The sequence below is a fragment of the Suillus fuscotomentosus genome, assembly GCF_016647785.1.
Source record: "Suillus fuscotomentosus strain FC203 chromosome Unknown F5891scaffold_141, whole genome shotgun sequence".
In the NCBI taxonomy this organism is placed as follows: Eukaryota; Fungi; Basidiomycota; class Agaricomycetes; order Boletales; family Suillaceae; genus Suillus; species Suillus fuscotomentosus.
The window spans coordinates 1-19604 of record NW_024539653.1 but is presented as its reverse complement, the minus strand read 5'-3'; the positions used below and the strand labels follow the sequence as shown (position 1 = coordinate 19604).

General features: G+C 47.4%; 5 protein-coding genes and 1 non-coding gene across 6 annotated transcripts; 4 read left to right on the top strand and 2 right to left on the bottom strand.

Annotated features, from left to right (window-relative positions):
* Window positions 1-1474: 1474 nt before the first annotated feature.
* On the top strand, window positions 1475-3361 carry F5891DRAFT_120823 (uncharacterized protein). Its single transcript, XM_041369110.1, has 13 exons — window positions 1475-1758; window positions 1822-1831; window positions 1885-1904; window positions 1957-1989; window positions 2051-2147; window positions 2203-2231; window positions 2287-2317; window positions 2371-2403; window positions 2455-2531; window positions 2585-2639; window positions 2831-2941; window positions 2993-3033; window positions 3096-3361. Exons 1-13 carry the CDS (start codon window positions 1573-1575, stop codon window positions 3267-3269), a joined length of 897 nt encoding a protein of 298 aa, XP_041217792.1. The 5' UTR covers window positions 1475-1572; the 3' UTR covers window positions 3270-3361.
* A 2228-nt stretch (window positions 3362-5589) lies between these two features.
* F5891DRAFT_1071506 (uncharacterized protein) lies at window positions 5590-6398 on the bottom strand. Its single transcript, XM_041363293.1, has 2 exons — window positions 6301-6398; window positions 5590-6242 (listed from the first exon to the last, which is right to left on the bottom strand). The coding sequence occupies exon 2, from the start codon at window positions 6080-6082 to the stop codon at window positions 5738-5740; it is 345 nt and encodes a 114-aa protein (XP_041217791.1). The 5' UTR covers window positions 6083-6242; window positions 6301-6398; the 3' UTR covers window positions 5590-5737.
* Window positions 6399-7085: 687 nt separating this feature from the next.
* F5891DRAFT_121001 (uncharacterized protein) lies at window positions 7086-8921 on the top strand. Its single transcript, XM_041369160.1, has 15 exons — window positions 7086-7204; window positions 7255-7343; window positions 7407-7416; window positions 7470-7489; window positions 7542-7574; window positions 7636-7732; window positions 7788-7816; window positions 7872-7902; window positions 7957-7989; window positions 8041-8117; window positions 8171-8225; window positions 8281-8373; window positions 8422-8532; window positions 8584-8624; window positions 8687-8921. The coding sequence occupies exons 2-15, from the start codon at window positions 7293-7295 to the stop codon at window positions 8858-8860; spliced, it is 855 nt and encodes a 284-aa protein (XP_041217790.1). The 5' UTR covers window positions 7086-7204; window positions 7255-7292; the 3' UTR covers window positions 8861-8921.
* A 677-nt stretch (window positions 8922-9598) lies between these two features.
* On the bottom strand, window positions 9599-13529 carry F5891DRAFT_964831 (uncharacterized protein; the record flags this gene model as incomplete). The annotated part of the gene is made up of 11 exons (XM_041376120.1): window positions 9599-9923; window positions 9992-10047; window positions 10105-10218; window positions 10279-10437; window positions 10491-10673; window positions 10719-10805; window positions 10869-12071; window positions 12117-12494; window positions 12552-12842; window positions 12895-13285; window positions 13333-13529. The coding sequence occupies 11 exons, from the start codon at window positions 13527-13529 to the stop codon at window positions 9599-9601; spliced, it is 3384 nt and encodes a 1127-aa protein (XP_041217789.1).
* A 604-nt stretch (window positions 13530-14133) lies between these two features.
* Window positions 14134-14207, top strand: F5891DRAFT_t126. Its single transcript has one exon. It is a non-coding gene; the product is annotated as a tRNA-Ala (tRNA).
* A 3985-nt stretch (window positions 14208-18192) lies between these two features.
* On the top strand, window positions 18193-19389 carry F5891DRAFT_1282626 (vitamin B6 photo-protection and homoeostasis-domain-containing protein). The gene is made up of 6 exons (XM_041370545.1): window positions 18193-18526; window positions 18581-18701; window positions 18758-18767; window positions 18831-18907; window positions 18960-19043; window positions 19091-19389. Exons 1-6 carry the CDS (start codon window positions 18431-18433, stop codon window positions 19282-19284), a joined length of 582 nt encoding a protein of 193 aa, XP_041217788.1. The 5' UTR covers window positions 18193-18430; the 3' UTR covers window positions 19285-19389.
* Window positions 19390-19604: the final 215 nt, after the last annotated feature.

The window sequence follows — 19604 nt, the reverse complement described above, 5'->3', positions numbered from 1 at the left end:
GACGAATTCACGACCATTCCTTTGTGATTTTATTTGCCATAGGGCCATGTACAACTAGGTATACATAAGCCAATGACTATTTTCTTTTCCTCCCTCTCTGGACCCTTCGAGCCTGTGGAGCACATCGACGTTTAACGGGCGGACATTCTTCGGCCGGCAGAGAAGGAACTACAGCTTCGGATAGCTCGTCTGCAGACTCCAAAGATGTAGCATCAGAGTTATCACTGAATAAAGGGCCGCGCTGTCAATCACATAAGTTAGAGATCTATCGAACGAAGCAGGTAATGTCTTCCTCACTTCAAGTTCACTCTCACTATAATCTCTTGCAGAAACCTATTCATCAGGAATTCCGAGATACACATTTTATCGCCTGTGATGTTGGCCAGCATCCAAACCCCACTGCTGATTGCCTGCAGGTCCTGCTTCTTCGGAATCCTCGAACATCCTTGCTTCTAGTGCGGTCAGACACTCGAGGTCGACGTCAGCCACGAAGCTATTGGTAGGATAGCTTATCATGAGATCAGCCCAAGCCATCTGCGCGATAATAAGGGTTTCTTCTCTAGGCCAGAGGAGACAAAACGAAAGAATGCTCAGTAAAATAAATCTATCACTGCCTATAGACAATTACAGTGTACGACGTCTAATTCTGTCAGGATGAAAAGGAACACTATTAGAATATCAATCATTATGACAGATTGAAAATAAAATATACCTAAGTTATACGGACAGCGTGACAAATGAGGTGGTGAGGTTTGACGCGGCATGTGGAGATGGTGAGGCCTAGGGAGGTCTGACGCGGCATGAATGAAGTTTGACGCGGCAGTGACGAGGTTTGACGCGGCGTGACGCGCATGTGACGCGGCATGTGCTATGGTTGACGCGGCACTGTAGTAGGCCTTGAAAGCTTGACGCGGCATAGAGTGTGGATGTTGGTATTAGTACAGAGACTGCGAGGATATTTGGGAGAACTTGTCGTGGTGTGAGTGATGCTTGACCCAGCCTAAACGAGGCTTCTGACATGCCATGGTTGGGGCTTGACGTGGTGGTGCAGGGTATAGAGAGTGGATCGAGCTTGGCAGGGTGAGGTCGAGGCTTGACGCAGTGAGACAACACTTGACCCTGCGTCTGAAAACCAACATAGATGAACGAATTGAAGGTAATGCAACAATATAGGACTGACACACAATATGCATACTAGGGTAGTATGAACGCAGAGGACAAGCACTGTAAATTTGGTGAGAGGTAAATATAGCACTATAGAGCCTGTAAGCAGGCAGACACTCATATGTTGATCATCAACAATGATTCAAAGTGTTTGGAATGCGATATGAAGTTGTGTGAACATGATCTGTACATAGGAATTTGTTACAGTGCCGCGTCACAGGCGTCACGACCGCGGCAGGCGCGGCAGGGCCGCGTCAATTTCACCTGGCCCTGTTTTGTCGGCAAGTTCCGGGTTGTCTGTTCTAAGGGCCCTTATAAGGTTCGTGGCACGTTTGATACTCTGCGTTTTATCATGCTGGGGTGTCTTGAAGCAGTCAAAGATCTTTGACCAGTCGACCCTTGATTGGCATGTTGCTCTATCATGGCGCTGTTGCTGAAGGCCTGATGAGTCATGTTGACCCTGATTGTAATTGTTATATATTCTGCCTACCAGGCGCAGCGCCGTGCTCGATACTAGTGCCTCCATACGACTCTCTCTTAAACATGGATTCACCAACCTTTGTTCATCTCTCAACCATGCTCCAGTTCCAGAACGTAAGTGACTGATATTTGTTGACATCTTCGTTTCACTCATATCTATAATCTTGGCACTGGCAGTATTCTTTCGGTGCCATCATTTCGGCCATAATAATATCTCATAGCTAACAGGGTTCGCGCTAGCATCACTAGTGGCTTCTTGGGTGCGCGCTCTTGCTGTTTGTCCAGTCGTCATTCATAAACATTTCGTCATAGGTCTACGATTGTTTCCTAATCTTGGACCAGGAGGTAATTTCATCTTTGCGAGATATGACAGTATGTTGATCGACAGGCTGATTGTTGTGTATAGGTATCTTTGATTCATCGGCCACGGTGGAGCAAAGGAAGTATTCTTTATATCGTGACGAGATACATGCCAGCCTTGATGCTCTCTGTACACTTATGCAGTGAGTCCAAATGGCATGCTCTGTCGTCAACTTGCAGCTAATCAGGATACTGAAGTGAACTATCTCCCGAATGAAAACTTTGTGGTGAGCATTAGTCGGAAAGAATGTCGCCTGCGATTCTGAGGAATCGCCGATATAGACTTGTAAACTTCTACAGTCAATGTGGTATTGTAAGTATTGTAACAACAAAATCTTCCAGTTCCGCTTCAAGTTCGTCCCTCAGGTACTGCTGCATTGTGCATGACTGGTGCAGAAGGTATTACGATGTTTATAGTGTATTCACGCAGAATACTCACAGGATCTCCAGGTATCTTCATCCTTCGTACCTATGCATTATGGGGACAAAAGAAATCCATTATGGGCCTTATGTTGTCAACTGCACTCGTGCGCATACAGTTGCATTCCCGCATTCTGCACTCTGACATACCTCACTTTAGTCCCTAATAATCTTGAACATGGTAATAGCGTTGAAGGTTTGGAAGGAGTCGAAACGTAAGTGTTTTGAAGAGTCACATGTAAATCGCTCAGTGTAGACAACAGCCTACCTATCAGACATAGGTGGCGGTTGTTACTCACTATCTCACAACACGAAGGCTGCATATAATTGGTCACTTATGGCAGCATTCGAGCTTGGTGAGATTACGAAGCCATGAATGTAGTCGAGTGCTGACTTTTTGCCTCAGAGATCATAGTACTCACCATGATTCGTGTATATTTGGCATACCGCGAAAGAAGGTGTCGGCTGCTCAATATCCTTCTACAACACAACATCTTTTACTTCGGAACTGGGCTAAGCAAGTAGTACCTTCATGACTGTCAAAATGGAATTAATTTTTCAATCCTAGCACTATCTGTGCTCAATCTTCTAGCCATTGAATGGCTACCGGTGTGTAGAAACCCGAATCCAACTCGATGTAGCCTGAGCTTCCTAATACTTTTTTTACGCAGTTCAACTCCTCAAATACGTTTGTAACATTTCAAATCGTCATGCATACGATCCTCGTGACTCGGATGCACCTACGGTTTTGCAAGACTGTTCGCGACTCCCCTGAGCTCGGAACCACATCACACTCTCAATTGACAGATATTGAACTTCAGACGCGTTCGCATTCGAATACATGATGATTCGATGCAATCTGTACATTTCATTTCCATTCTGACATTTTTTTCTGTTGTGTTGCAACGAATCCAAGCTGTTGTTGGGCCATCAGGAAAAAGTGACGGATGCAGGGTGGTATAGTGCTTGCTAGGCTAACAAGTAAGAGGTCCATAACATTGCTGGAGTTTACGAACGAGGTTTCTCAGTTGAAAATTATCAGACATCTCAGAATTGAGGCGCGACTCAAACAACCTAAGAGTTGACCACGATGTTAGAGAAGAAGCAGGAGAATTTCAAACCAAACAAGGGGCAACTCGTCCGACCCACTGACATACTTATATTATTTTGCCTCTTACTATGTACGACTATACAGCACCCTCGTCAGTGTCTGTTCCTTCCCAGCCTGCACGGGCTTCGGCTCCTTCACGCTGTTCACAGAATCAAGATTCCACTCGTCCGCTTTCGCCTTCATAATCCACCGCTCCCGCCTCGCTTCCTCCCGTCCAGAGGTCACTAAATCCGCCTTGGACGGGATCCGCCACAAAAAGTCTTCCCGATACGAAAAACAAGCGGTACGTCCGGACTCCGGACGCATATTTTCGTTTCTAGTGTGCTACATGCAAGCACCGCAAGGGTACTGGCAGTAGCCGAGGGAGGGACGTTCCTTCGTTGTGCTTGGCATGGCGTACGGCTTAGTATATCTCAGGGCTGAGTAAGTAATTTTTTTCAATATGGTGTCTAAGTTTCAGATGGGTTCATTATTTCATGCGGGCAATGCGATGCGACTCCACCTATGGCTCTTTTGACACCTGACCTCTCTGAGCTTGGGTGACCGTGAGTGACCGTTTGAAATGGAAGGTTTGAATTAATTTGGATTATAGCGCGCAGATGGGGATCTGTTTCTTTGCTCTTGATGGGTATTATGATTATTTCGACAGTGTTCTAACTTGTCACGGGATCGCTTGTGTAGGATTCGCAAGTTTGATAGGTGGGTTCAGTTGTGTCGTTTCTTTTTAAAATTCTAACTCTGTATCCAGGAACACCCATATGCGGCGCTCTGCTCACATCCAGTTATACCTGGTGGGTACCGACTCTGTTCTCTGGGGTGACTCGCTACTATATTCTCCAAAATTCACGTCGACTTTAACTGCCTAACAGATCGTTCCACTGACCGGTAGCATGATGTTCATCTTCATGCGATGACATTTAATTGACGTACGATTGCTGGACTTGGACAAATCGGAAGCTCCAGGAGAGAGCGCAATGTATCAACAATGATCGTAAACGACTGGCGAAAAGTCCTTCAAGAATTTAACATATTCATTCCTAAATACTCATCTTGTTTGCTTTTCTGCCTCGTGTCATACAACTAGTGACCAGAGTAGCATCTTGAATCCGACAGAAAGTCGCAAGTGCATGGTATTTGATATCACAGCGTTAACAAATTCACCTTGAACGATCAGGTACAGATGCGTCTTTGAGACATGATTCTGCGAGGCCTGATGAGATCCAGGGCGTGAAATGGTTCAGAATTCTGCATTATTGGTTCACTTTTAGATCATACACCACCTGGTGTGTCCAGAGCTACAGTGCGAATTAGATGAGGAACGGACAACCCAATTACTGGGTAGTCGTTTGAGCGTTTTAACTGGGGTCCACGAAGGTTACCATCTGAGAGGTATATACATGACTCATGAGCGCAAAATTAACCACAAAGGATAAAAGAAAGAACGAAATAAAACAAAACAGACCTTCCGCTCAACAGCCTCCACATCCCTCGTCATCTCCACTGGATCTATAAACGTCTTATCAACACTCGTGATCCGCTGTACACTCGATATTCAACCAGACAGCATCCACCGGAAAACCCTCCTCGTCGAACCTATTCTGTACACTGCGCACGTCGTCTGAACTTCCTAACGTAGTTCTAGCGGCACTCGAGCCGCTTTTATAATGACAGACGCGGGCATATTAGGAACGGATGTGGAATGATAATTTTCGGGAAAGAAAAACCATGTAGAGTCATCAGAACGCTCAAGATGTTGAAGGTATGCATGAACCCACTAGGACTTTACTTACATAAGAAATAGACGCAGGGACATGGGGACCGGGAGACCGGAGGTAATCGGATCATTCCGTGTGTGATTTTTGTTTCTCCTCCATCGCCAACGTTAAACGTAGTGAGTGTCGGGGATCGCACGTAAGGGCACCAGCCAACTCAGGTAATTTTTGTGTCCTCAGATGCCCCACAAACTTGTCTTTGCTCAATTCAATGGTTTCCTGACTCGTTGGATGGGTGGACCGAGCAGCTCATCAGTAAACTGAAGGAGTCCCAGCTTTGGAAACTAGGGGTCGGCGTTGCCGACGTGGACCTTGCTCACATTCCGTCTTTTTCTAGCTCTATCGTACTCGTTTAGTCTGGCTTCGTCCCAGGATTTCTTCTGACATCACTATATAGCTACTACTACATTGTTTCTTTCAGTGTACTGCACTATGGTACCTTGTTTTCTGTCAGACTGTCTGTCCTCGAGAAACGCTTTTTCGTTTCCTCCGCGAGTCGCTCAATCCTGTTATCTTCTATCCGAAGGTCTTCGTTTGGATGTTGAAGGAATAGATCATTGTCAAAGTCTCTGAGAAGACGTATGCATTCTCGGCCGTGACTTCTGGATAGTGCGACGTATGCATTGAAGGGAGATAGGCGAAAACATGTCGTTCTTCCAATGTCCACTAAAACATGATCAATCGTCTGTCCTTGTGCTTTAAAGTCGGTAAATGCGTAAGCTGGTGTTACAGGGAGTTGACGCCGCGTGGTTCTTGTAGAAGGACCTGTGCCCATGGAAAATTTAATTTCGCAAGGTAACACTGGTATGTGCTGAGGCAGAAGTCCGTGCAATGGCGGCAAATCGCAGAAGTCGAGGTGAATGATAACAAATGCAGGGGGATAACGCAAGAATGCTCTCTTTGCTTCCACAGCGTTGCTCCCAATCTTTGGCTCTCTGGGATCCAGAACGATATCAGTAATTCTCAGTCTATACTCACTGAAAATGAAAGCACATTGATTGTCTGAGGTACTTAGCAGTTCAAATACGCTAGGTTGCATGGTGTTTCGATAGATAGATAGTAAATACGATGTTTAGGGTCGCGGCGTGAAATTATAGGATTAATTTTTATTTATTCATCACATTATTACCAACATATTAACAAAAAAGGGAGTTGTCCGAAAACGACGAATATTGGAAGGGAAGCGCGCTAGCTTCGCCCTGTGGGCAGAGCTCTGGGCGCGAGGGAGTTGCACGGTCTAAGTTATTACTTTGTTATTCAGAAAACGACAAGTATTGGAAGGGAAATCGGAGGTAGGTGATAAGTTCGCATCATCGTATCACGTTGTATGGCGTCACTGTATTTACTATTATTTGGAAATCACATAAAATGATCCATGTGAACCTGACCTTGCTTCGCAAGGTAACAACGCTCCCAGGCTCAGGCTCAGACCAGACATGACAGGGTCTGTACCTTAAGTCGTCTCATTCACCTCCTCACCACAAAATCAGGACTCCGCTCCCCCGTCTTCGCATTCATAATCCAACGCTTCCTCCCGTCCAGAAGTCATCTTTTATTCTACTTGTAAGAAACATCATTTCTAGGTGCTCTGCATACGCTTGGACTTTTTCAATGTCAGGTGAGCATGCCGTTCGATTGTTGTGAACTTTCTGCTTATTAGCAATCGTAGACATTGCATGGAATAATAGGAAATCGACCCGCAGGATTTGAGATTTATGGTATCATTACGAGGGGCGGCGCCCGGGTGCTGAGGGCCCCGAGTACTTATGAAGTCCGTGGCACATCTGATACTCTGCGTTCTATCGTGCTGAGGTGCCTTGAAGCAGTCAAAGATATTTGACCGGTCGACCCTTGCTTGGCATGTTGCTTTATCATGGTGCTGTTGGCTGAAGGCCTGGTGAGTCACGCTTGACCCTGATCAGAATTGTTATATATTCTGCCTACCAGGCTCTATACTAGCGCCTCCATCCTACTCTCTCTTATACATGGACTCACAAACCTTCATTAATCTCTCAACCATCATCCAGTCCCAGAATGTAAGTGACTGATATTTGTTGACATCTTCGTTTCACTCATATCTATAATCTTGGCACTGGCAGTATTTTTTCGGTGCCATCGTTTCGACCATAACAATATCTCATAGCTAACAGGGTTCGCGCTAGCATCACTGGTGGCTTCTTGGGTGCGCGATCTTGCCGTTCGTCCAGCCGTCATTCATCAATATCTTGTCACAGGTCTACGATTGTTTCCTAATCTTGGACCAGGAGGTGATTTCATCTTTGCGAGATATGATAGCATGTCTATAGACAGGCTGATTGTTGTGTATAGGTATCTTTGATTCATCGGCCACGGTGGAGCAAAGGAAGTATTCTTTATATCGTGACGAGATACATGCCAGCCTTGATGCTCTCTGTACACTTATGCAGTGAGTCCAAATGGCATGCTCTGTCGTCAACTTGCAGCTAATCAGGATACTGAAGTGAACTATCTCCCGAATGAAAATATTGTGGTGAGCATTAGTTGGGAACAATGTCATCTGCCATCCTGAGGATTCACCGATATAGACTTGTAAAATTCTACAGTCAATGTGGTATTGTAAGTATTGCAACAACAGAATTTCCCAGTCCCGCTTTAAAGTTCGTCCCTCAGGTACTGCTGCATTGTGCATCACCGGTGCAGAAAGTATTATGATGTTTATAGTGTATTCACGCAGAATACTCACAGGATCTCCAGGTATCTTCATCCTTCGTACCTATGCATTATGGGGACAAAAGAAATCCATTCTGGGCCTTTTGTTGTTAACGGGACTGGTGCGCATACAGTTGCGTTCCCACATTCTGTACTCTGACATACCTCACTTCAGTGCCTGACGATATTGAACATGGTAATAATACTGAAGGTTTGGGGCCAGTCGGAACGTGAGTGTCTTGAAGAAGAACCACATGTAAATCGCTCAGTGTAGGTCGACGACAGTCCAACTATCAGACATAGGTGGCGGTTGTTACTCACTATCCCACGACACAAAGGCTGCATATAATTGGTCACTTATAGCAGCATTCGAGCTTGGTGAGATCACGAAGCCATAAATGTAGTCGAGTCCTCACTTTTTGCCAGAGGTCATGGTACTCACCATGATTCGTGTATATTGGGCATACCGCGAAAGAGGGTATCGGCTGCTCAATATCCTTCTACAACACAACATCTTTTACTTCGGAACTGGGCTAAGCAAGTAGTACCTTCATGACTGTCAAAACGGAATTAATCTTTCAATTCTAGCGCTATCTGTGCTCAATCTTTTAGCCTTTGAACTGCTATCGGTGTGTAGAAACCCGAATCCAACTCGACGTCGGCTGGGGATCCTGATACTTGTTTTACGCAGTTCAACTCCTCAAATATGTTTGCAACATTTCAAATCGTCATGCATACGATCCTCGTGACTCGGATGCACCTACGGTTTTGCAACACCATTTGCGACTCCCCTGAGCCCGGAACCACATCACACTCTCAATTGACAGATATTGAACTTCAGGCGCGTTCGCATTCGAATGCATGATGATTCGATGGAATCTGTACATCTCATTTTCATTCCGGCATTTTTTTCTGTTGTGTTGCGACGAATCCAAGGTGTTGTTGGGCCATCCGGAAAAGTGACAGATACAGGGTATATAGTACTCGCTAGGCTAACAAGTAAGAGGTGCTGAAGTTTACATTAGAACGAGGTTTCTCGAATTGGAGCGCGACTCGAACAATGACGACAAAAACTTGAATACTGAAAGAGTTGACCACGACGTTAGAGAAAAAGGAGAATCTCAGACCAAATAAGCAAGTAAGGACACTAGGAGCAACTCGTCCGACCCGCTGTGTCACCAACATAGCAATCTTTGCCTCTTACTATACTATGTACTATACAGCCCCTTCGCCACTCAGCCACAGATCCTCCATAGACCCATATATACTCGCTGCGCGCCTCTCCCCACCTCAGCATTGTTTTATTAACAGTCCTGAGTCTTCACTAAGCCGAGCCGCACAGGCCCGAGCATCGACCTCCTAGTCATATCCGATGTGCCGAAGTGGAAGGTATCTATGGTACCAGACTCAAGATCAGATGTTGGCCATGGTACCAGAGATCTCTTTCACTTCAACCATCCACGTACTAGCGTAGCACATCTGATCTGAATCTCTACAACACTCGAGCATATGTAGTTCAAAAAATTCAATAACAAAGATTAAAATAATCATATGTACAATGGTCACGCGCGTCCGCCTCCAACACCAGCACCAGCACCTCACCTCATACCGCCCTCGCAGGCTCAGGCTCAGACACAGTTACAGACACAGGGATCTGTTCCTTCCCAGCCTGCACGGGCGTCGGCTCCTTCACGCTCTTCGTAAGATCAGGATTCCACTCGCCCGCCTTCGCCTTCATAATCCACCGCTCCCGCCTCGCTTCCTCTCGTCCGCAGGTCACTAAATCCGCCTTGGACGGGATCCGCCACAAAAAGTCTTCCGTACCCGATACGAAAAACAAGCGATAGGTCCGGACGCATACTTTCGTTTCTAGTGCGCTACGCGCGAGCACCGCTGGGGTACTAGCAGTAGCCGAGGGAGGGATGTTCCTGCAAAACAAGTATTAGCATTCGTATGCGTGTGAGCGAGCGAAAAGTGAAGAGTAGCATATACGCACTTGCGAAGAAATGGACGTCCAACGCGGGACTGTGATATGCCCTCTGTGATAGGACTCTGTAAAGTATCAAACCCATCAACCCACGCGATAAGACTTTTATAAGGAACACGCACCGACACGAACGAATCCACATACGCCTGCCACCTCTCCGCCAACATCTCTGAATCATCAATCCTCGAATCATCTTTTCCGAGCAATTGAATCGTCATCGTTTTTGTGTCTGGAAGCTGTTCCAGTTCCAACCGCGCATGAATACTCGAAAGGACCTGAAAATAGAAAAGACGCACCCAATCTATACGGAAAATGTTCTCATCAGGTCCAAGCAGATTTTCCGCAAATCGTCGACTATTAAGCTGATCTTGGATCGTCGGCACTTGTAATGCCCGATCGCGCTTCAAAAGCTCAAAGAGCTCTTGACTCCTAGAATCAGCCAACACAATCTGGACCTACGCCCACATCATCAGATAATGATCTCAACTTAAATAGGAGGACGACGCACCTGCTTGATTAACGACCCAATAACTTTATCGATCGTAAATATTCGATATGCATCCTTCACCCCAAACATATACCGCATCTGCTCCTCGAACACATATTGTTCGATCTCATTGTCAAATAGCCTCTCGCACGACTCGAGCATCAGATCATAGAAATGATCTGCATGAGCAGCACGGTCGTCTAGCTGAGCGAGTTCGACGAGGGACGGCATCCCTAGCGGTGGAACGACCGACTTCGCTTTAGACGCTGATTTGGGCGTTTCGATAGCGATGCGCGCACTGAGCTTTTTGAAGAATAAGAGTCTGGAGTATAATACCTGTAGTCAAACGAACGCACGTTAGTGATGGAAAAGTGGAGAATCAATAGAAAAACCACGTACCTCTAAAAGTCGCAAAAGCACATAAAACACAGTATTCCCAAAGAACACATTCTTCCTCGATGCCTTGCGCAATGGCACGACAGGCTCCCGTTCCCCCTCCTCGACGGCATCTACCTGCATCGCATCAGGTATCGCAGGAGACGCAGGTCTTGAGGTAGGTCTCGAGGAAGACGGGGATGCTGCTTCCTGCGCACGCGTCTTCCTCCCCGTCAACTTCGCCTGCTCGCTTTTCAGTAACTTCTTCCTCAGATCTCCACCCGAACCGAGCCCACCCTTCCTCTTCTTCCCCCCATTCCCACCCGCAACACTCCCTGTCTCCCCATCATCCCCATCGTCCCCCATCTCAACTTCCCCCGCTTCTCCAAGCACAAACGCTCTATGAAACACCTCTTGATCCAAAACGAAAAACAGCGGAATGAACGTCCGCAGAAACCCTTCGATGCGTCTTCGCTCAGGAGCCCCGATCTGCCCTTGCGTCCTGTCCAAAAACGACAACGCCATCTTCACAGCATCCTGCAAGACACCCGTATCCGCAACCTCGTACGCCAGCTGATGCCGCACCCTTGCACGCGCAAACAACGGATCTACAAGCGCAGCCCGCTGGCTCACCTGCGCATCGCGCGCAGCTTCGATCTGAGCCACTAGCGCTTTTGCTGAAAGAGCTTTTTTGTCTGCGGCTTTACATGCGATCCCCGCGTGGTCCAAAGCACGAGAAGCGTTCCGGGCGTCTACTTCCCTCCATACTTTATTCCACTCCCTCTGTGCGCGTTTCCATTCCTCTTCTTTCTCTTTGAGGCGCATGAGGACGACGGGGATAGCGAGGGCTGGTGCATCTTGCATCGCTTGCAAAACGTCCAGTCCAGCTTCGCGTCCGTATATCTTCTTGATGACGCGTGCATGCACCGCTTTGCCCGAGCCTCCAAGGTTGGGCTTCAGCTTAAACGCAGATCGCTCTTCGAGCGGAAGTTGGGCAATTTTGGCAGCGAGAGGCTCGAGGATAGCGATGGTGCGCGTGGCTGCTTCGACGTGGAAATCGTACTCGTGGCGTTCTTCTTCGGAGCGGTGGAGAGCTTCTTCATAGATGTTTTTCTTGTGTGCTATGAAGCCTGCGTCTTCGGACGACCAGGTGGGGTGCGAGACCCATTCGTCGTTGAGGACTGCGCGGCACATCTCGTCACGCCCTGCGCAGGTGACGTTGGCTTCCTGTGTGGTGGTCAGTATGAGATGAGTAGAGGGGTAAGGACGTACACTAGCTGGCATTCGACGGTAGCTTCCTAGTTGAAGCCCTGCACTAACTCTGCCCGGGCGGATCGGGACGACCATAGAGCCTCCCTGACCTTGTGCCCTCGCCCAAGTCTGCTGCTGCTGACTCTCCTCCAGCACCCACCGCTCCCTCTCACGCCTATCATCCCAGCCAAGAATCTCCCTAAACTGGCGCATTAACTCGGCGTCTCCCAGGAAATTCCGTGCTTCACGGACGAGACGTGCAGTATCTATAAGCTCCTGGGTGAAGAGATTTACGAGCTTCAAAAACTCGTTGTAAGTGTCTCGATTCCCCAGCGCACGCTTGACGCGGTCGAAGAAGTGTGTGTCGTCTGGTGGGAGGAGAGAGGGTGGGAGGGGTGGCTGTTTGAGCTTGGATATGTCAGTGAGTTATTTGTATTTCGGGAGTCAGGGTGTCACCTTGGAGGGAGCTTTAGGTGCGGCGGAGACAGTGTCCCGTTCGTTGGCCTTACGCTTGCGTTTTTGAGGGACAGAGGGCTCGATGAGAGGTTGGGGGTCTGTGCGACGGCGGACAGGCTTGCCATCTAAGGGCGTATTTGATCGCGTTCGACGTCCTGTTGGGGCCGTGATATAGCTTTCTTCCGCTTCGTCAAAAAGAGCCTGGCTCTTCTCTGGCATGAAAATCCTGAAGTCGGCGCGCAAATCGGGATCGTCCTTGAAAAGACGGGCAATTTCAGCTGACACTTCGCGCTGTGAAACATGAATTAGGATTTGATTTGAATGCGAAAGGCAGAAAGCTCACCTCGTCGACGGCGTCGGTAGTGTTATGGTACTTGCCGAGAATCTCTAGAAACCGGCGGTAGGTAGCCTCGTCGCAGCGTTGCTTTATCTTTTGGACATACTGAACGGCTGGTTCTATAGATGAGCTATCGAGACTGCCGTACATGTTTGCGTCGGGTTCAGCCAATACGGCAGGTGGAGGAGCTATCGGAGCAGAAGGCCAAGAATCGTCACGAGTGGACTGGAGCATCGTGCCAGTAGGGGTTGTGACGGTAATGAAAGAAGACTGTTGTGGGTCAGAAGAGCACTCGATGCGATAACCGACAGGGAGGAAAGTGTTGAAGCCTTGGATAAGGTCGGGATGGCCATTAAAAAGGTGGGAGACGCGTTTTATGACGCCTGGTGTATCGATACTGTAGAAATATGAGGAATGAATTTAGGAAGAAGAGATAAAACGCACAGTCCACTCTTAAAGTCCTTCATGATGTCAAGGAAGTGGTTGTAAACATCTGGCTGGTCGTGGAACTGTACCTTGACAGCATCAAGGTAGCCCAAAGCATCTGTGACATTGAGGGGACGCTCTAGCAAAGGCTGAGAAGGGACTTGGAAAGAACCCATTGGTGGTAGACGTGAAGCAGGACGTGATGGAGGTGGCATTGCTGGAGATTGTGGCCGTGATACTGGTGGGATACTAATATCTCTAGTAATGATGGATTCTTGAGGTCTATTGACGTCAGGAAGGGGGTCCGAGTTAGATTTTTGTACTTCCTTGCCGTTGTCCGGGGCGATTATGGTCATTGGAACCTCTTCGCTTGTACAGGGTCCATCTGGGTTCGGGGTTGTTTCACGACCTTGCTCACCAGCGCCCGATTCACCGGTTTCGGTTAACTGGACATTCTCAGCGGCCTTGTCCTCTACGGTAGTCTCGTCTTTCATCTGCACGTCTGCAGTTGACATGTCCGTTGACAGCACCGGTACAACTAGAGTCGTGGGTACAGCGTCCATCAAGACAGGAATACAGTGTGACGAAACTTCGCAAAGTACACGATCAAGGTCCACCCGGGATTCGCCGAGAGAACGATAACTTAAACCAAATATCAAATCAAGGTGCATCTTACGCTATAAAATACGGCAGTCAAAGTACTGATCACCAGAGTACACCGCCCAAAAATCAACGCTTGAGAAATGCATGAGAACCACGACGACTACACCTCCTGCTTCAATCATGGATATAGGATCCATAAACAGGTGTCTTTCCGTGGGGCATATGGTGTAGCTGGTTATCACATCCGCTTAGCATGCGGGGGGTCTCCGGTTCGAGTCCGGATTTGTCCACATTTTTTTCCTACGTAACCCAAGTACTGCGTGAATTCGTCCCCATTACCTGCATCATCAAGATACCGATAGCTCGCACACTATTTGGCACATCATCTGGTATTCAGATCTTCATAATTGGATCTCGATCGAACGCGGAAATTCACGGCTCCCGAGCGCCTTCACTCACGATAATGATCTAGTGTCGCGTCTGTCAATACAGCCCAGCGAGAGGACTGGATTCCTTCGAATTAAATCAATCGATCAGTGCACTGTCGCTCAACTTGGCTCTCGCGCACCCATCCGCCCAAGCAATCGCATGAATGGTTGCCATCACAGAGAAAGGACCCACAGTCGGTGCAAGTGTCTAGTGCCAGTAGGGGTAACGATTTGAACTTTGTCAACACATATATCAAATCACTGAACTATGTACCACGATGAAACATCGTCCAGACCTATGTCATCTTGAAACATACTTCGGAACACCAATCAATACCATCACGAAAGTATGAAAGCAGATTCTCCTGCTCTTTGTATAGCACCAGACATCCGCTGACTTCACTGAGCATTACACACCATTGTCAGTCGATATATGCACACGCTCCTGGAAAACGATCGAGGTCATCCCAGTTGCTGCGTCGGAATCGGCCACGAGCCTAGCGTGATACTCTCGAATGCTAAGGATCAGACGTGGTCCCAGCACAAACATCTGCACGACCTCCAAGATCTCAAGCAAGCCATAAAAAGTCTGAGTTTCGACAGGATTTTGGCCCTATAGCAATGATGAATCGTGGTCACATGCAGAGCTAAGTGAAAGATTGACATACGCTTGAGAGTGTTGGAGAGTAATCAGCAATGAGCTGCAAACAAGAAATAACAACAAAGCTACCACGTCCGATCTTTTAGTGTGAAAAGGGAAAAACGATCACAATATGAGCTCACCTGGCAAAGTAAACTACGTGAGTTTTCATCAACACCGTGAAAAAGTCCTCCATAATCCCTCCTTGTCGCGGTCCATGGAAGTGCTTTACCGTAATCCACACTGCGAGACATAGTGCGAGGACCTCCCACACAGTTCCAAGTATCCAAGTGATTGGAGGCAGAAGCAGGGTATCTTCCGTATAGTCAAATGCACACTGATAGGTGCCGGACAGAATGAGTTCCTCTGGTATCCATCAATGACCCTCATGCACGTGTATTTTCATCCACAATTAAGCGTACCTCCTGAAACATACATCGTCAATAGTATGACAACCACTCCGTCGAAGATGTTGACCACCAGGAAGGTGAAAATAAGAAATATCAGGATTTTTCTGGATTGTTCATACATAGCATGTAACCGAGTGATGATGATGACTTGCAGCGCAGCAGCATGTTTCAGTAAAGTTAACATCACTGGGATCTCGCAATTGCCAAACTCACCCCACAGCATCGCAGATACCAAAATATTCGTCCAATTCCGTACGGCGAACGTAGTAAAGCCTGACAAACCCAGTCAGCGAGCCTCGAGTAGCATACACCAAACAGACTCACATCTATGGCAGTACAACGTGGCAGTCATTAGTGAACCAAGAAAATGTTAAGAAGTTACACCCACTCCTACATGGAACCACGGTCAATTGGAGAGGAATAGTAGGCATCTGTGCAGAAGACTCACTGTATCTGTCAACGAGATGGTCGTAACACTGCCTGTATGCCGTTGATCAGAAGAAGCAAAGACAGTGAATGCAATAACGAGACATCCCAAGCATGTTCAGGCTGATTATGAGACGGACAATTAGCACAGCGCCGATTATTCAACCTTCCGAACATACGCAGCATATACGATTCCAAGGTAGCGCACCTAGGATACTTACAAGTCAGCACCACATGGCAACCATGACAGGCGAGCCACATACACTAAGATACAGAACTGTCATTAGGGACCAGCGTTGCATCTGTAATCAAGTGTATTTTCATCGTGCTCCTCTGACATGAGAGTCTACTTACCCAGACCAGTTCAATCTATAAACCATTCTTAGAGAGATGGCTGCTCCGGTCATATCTTTGACATACCTCTTGTCCGAATGCAAGTGCTGAAAATACTTGTAAGATATCAGCAGCCCTTTAATATTATCATGCTCACCCCAATCATATGTTACTCCAACAACGGCGGCAACTGAGAGAACGCAGTCAAGGTTAGGTTGAGGCATTGGTAGCATCAAATCTGACTACTCTGTACGAACCTACAAAATAGCTTTGAATACGATTTGCATTAATGTTTGGCCACCAAGTGGGATCGTTTAAGACTATGGTCATATTGGTAGAGAATGGGTGCGGGTGCTTGGTGGACGTATGACGATAACCTTTGCGCTACTTATACCACCGTTCAGTGCTTGGATCATCAAAATGAGATCGGAGGATGACCGTTCCTGCTCTGATTGGCCGAAGTAGATATTTTCACATGAAGAAAGATGAACTCTATCCAGGCGCTCAGCGTAGGTCTTGGTTATGAAGCAGTTGTATGGGCGGAATACTTGAACACTGTAACTTTCGTATCAGAAATGCCAAAAATGGCGGGCGCAAAATCTTCAATCTGCAATGTAGATGCATCAATTTGCGCAGCTAGAGACATAGCAGCTGAGCTGCGCCGGTGACCTACATTAGTTTGCATAGCCAGATATACCCTGGTTGAGAATCCATGATTTGATGTATGGTGAAGATACAGTGCCATCCTCGGATTAAGACAGCGCTAAGATAGGACATAGAAAAAGAAAGCTCAGGCACACCGTTATGATCGCAAGAAGCCTGACTTGTTGTTCTTCAAACTGAACCGGCTAATGTTGTGAAACGTAGGCCTGATCGAGGAGCCTCAGCAGTGTCTATATCCCAGGGTTCCTAATTGTATGATGACTCACCCCGGTCACACAGCTGCCCAATGCACACCCCTCTACGCTGAATCAAATGAAACCCGGTGCATGATGTACGACTTGTCTGACAACGGCCTAGGTGTGATGTGACCTTGGGAAAAGCTTGCTATCTCAATGGCTCTCGATGGGCATCAGCAGTCTCCGTGTCGTAGGCCTGAATGTGATAGCACCTCCGAGGTCGTTCAACAAGGTGTGCTTTCGTTGGAATGTAAAACAAAGGAGGTTCAAATGAAGCAGACAGATGACTCATCTATACGACTTCTTCAAGCACACCTTTCAACGTCCCTGCTCCTCCGTGTCCTGAGTATGTGCAACCTTCTGCACACCTTCTAGTCCTCCACCTCGATCATCGGCTATTCGTATGATAAGGATGTCGTCAAACGGTAAGTACAGAACTGATACAAGGCGCATCATACTCGATTTGCATCAATTGTCACAGCCTGATTGAATATACATAGTTGATGTGGAGAGTACGACACATCCCTAGATTAAGTTGGCACGCCATCATACAAGTTAGAAAGGAAGTTAATGCCACAAATTACTAGTCAACTCACCTTGAGCTGCAAATGCACACCCCTCGACGTTCACTGTTTGATCCGATCAGTACTTTCTTCAATTCGCCCGAATCCTTGCTCCGGGGATTGGTCGCCGCATGCGCAGTTGCACACCCCACTGCGGAGTCCCATCCTTGGACAGCATCCTAGTAAGACCTCATCAATTGCACGATGGATTTAGCATAGCGCATATTTTCATCAAAATGGCACTAACAACTCACCTCATTGGTCTGATTCCTGTGATGCTACAGCCCAATATATTAATATCGATGGCGAGCCGCCCAGAAGATAATGAGCAGGACTTATAGTTTGTGCTAGTCGTGTGGGGCTGTCGATAGCAACGGAATTTGTAAACTGGTTTTTAGTCGGACCCAGCGGAGGGATGACCTTTTCTCGGCCATACATATTATCAGAGAGACCAAATAAAGGAAGAAGGTCGTCCCAAGACCTTGTTCATGATCTCAAAGATTAGAGCGCAGTACTCTACAGCACTATTACTGTACCCTGCACTGTGTAGACGCCTGTTATGCCCGTTTGAATCAAGCTTGATTCAAACGGTCAAAACAGGTGTGTCAACTTAAGCGTCTGCAGAAGTCCCACAATTCTCTTGCCTCCAACAGCCTCCAACTCGCGAGAAGGTCATTGAGCCCAAATTCAAATACATCTAAACGCAGCTTGCAGCTCTACAAATTCCAACTAAACAAAGTCAGAGTTAGTCAGTAGCGTATTCTAACCAGCTGGTTGCCAGCCGCGTTGTCATCAAACTGCCCCGTGCCACAAAATGACAGCCAGTAGTTCAGTCGTCGCAGAAAGGGATGAAACCGGACGTATATTCTACACCACCATTGGACATAGTACCGATATCCCAGCCAAGAAGGTACGCACGATAACAAGCCTCCCAGTCCTATCTCATCCCACAGCTTCTCAACAGACCGCACGTACCACCGATACTTCCCGAGATCGACTTCTCAATGAAAAACCCTTGCAAGCTCTAGGACGTAGCATCTCAGCGATATTCCTCCCAGCTGGATATCCAAACACTGTCACGCCTGGTAAGCACCTCAATATAGCATTCCATCCAAGCTCCCCCTCATCTAAACCCACGCAGATTACCTGCAGTCAGTAGCCTCTACTGCTGCGTGAGCGTCATGGTCTCAAACATGACCGTACCTTCGTCCCAGCTATCAAATGTACAATGACGTGCAGGAATTTTGCAGTTCTTTGTCAGGTTTACTGGCTTCCAGAGGCGCGCTCGAAGGTATACTCGCTCCTTAATGGAGATGCAAATTGAGCTCAGTTCGATGGTACAGGTTTTGGAGTGGGCAATGCATCAGCATCAGCAACTCAGGCGCTCCTTTTATCAGTCCTGAAAGATGTTTGTTCGCGGTTCACCAGTAAGTTTTCCCTATCTACTCCGCAACCACTGATGACGTCTCTCCAGCCATAATAGGCGCCTATTACTTTGGTACCTCGCTATACCCCGAAACCAAAACATTCCGCTTTCTCGCAGACGTCATCAATGACACCTCTATCGTTTTAGACACTATATCCCCATATTTCACCAGCATATCCCTATCCCCACATCTCCATATATCCCTTCAGGCTCGACTCTCCAAATCGCAGCGTTGTGTATGAGCGGAGCTATGAGATCTCTCTGCAGTCTCGTAGCAGGGGATCAAAAGCAGCACTCACAGACCACTTCGCTTCACCCGTGAATGGCAAAGGTGACGTAGGCGAATTGAACGCTAAAAAACGCGAGCAGATCAACTGTGGTTGCGTTGACAGGTGTCTTGGTAAATTAAACCCTTTGAGCTTGTGAGTAATGGTTATAGCTGACTCGGGCAATATCTACAGCTCGGAACGCTCATCGTTCCTTATACGACCCGCATCTCAATTTACACCGCCCTTTTCTTTCTCGTCTTTGGCCATCTTTTAGCCAATTACCTTGCGGTGCG

Excerpts from the sequence above, each read along its gene's own strand:
- F5891DRAFT_121001 (XM_041369160.1), top strand. The coding sequence starts at position 7,293 with ATGGACTCACAAACCTTCATTAATCTCTCAACCATCATCCAGTCCCAG. Across the intron at positions 7,490-7,541 it reads CATCACTGGTGGCTTCTTGG|GTCTACGATTGTTTCCTAAT; the intron begins GTGCGCGATCTT and ends ATCTTGTCACAG. Across the intron at positions 7,575-7,635 it reads TCCTAATCTTGGACCAGGAG|GTATCTTTGATTCATCGGCC; the intron begins GTGATTTCATCT and ends TGTTGTGTATAG.
- F5891DRAFT_1282626 (XM_041370545.1), top strand. The coding sequence starts at position 18,431 with ATGACAGCCAGTAGTTCAGTCGTCGCAGAAAGGGATGAAACCGGACGT. Across the intron at positions 18,908-18,959 it reads TTCCAGAGGCGCGCTCGAAG|GTTTTGGAGTGGGCAATGCA; the intron begins GTATACTCGCTC and ends TCGATGGTACAG. Across the intron at positions 19,044-19,090 it reads TGTTTGTTCGCGGTTCACCA|CCATAATAGGCGCCTATTAC; the intron begins GTAAGTTTTCCC and ends ACGTCTCTCCAG.
- F5891DRAFT_1071506 (XM_041363293.1), bottom strand. The coding sequence starts at position 6,082 with ATGGGCACAGGTCCTTCTACAAGAACCACGCGGCGTCAACTCCCTGTA.
- F5891DRAFT_120823 (XM_041369110.1), top strand. The coding sequence starts at position 1,573 with ATGTTGCTCTATCATGGCGCTGTTGCTGAAGGCCTGATGAGTCATGTT. Across the intron at positions 1,905-1,956 it reads CATCACTAGTGGCTTCTTGG|GTCTACGATTGTTTCCTAAT; the intron begins GTGCGCGCTCTT and ends ATTTCGTCATAG. Across the intron at positions 2,640-2,830 it reads GGTTTGGAAGGAGTCGAAAC|AGATCATAGTACTCACCATG; the intron begins GTAAGTGTTTTG and ends TTTTTGCCTCAG.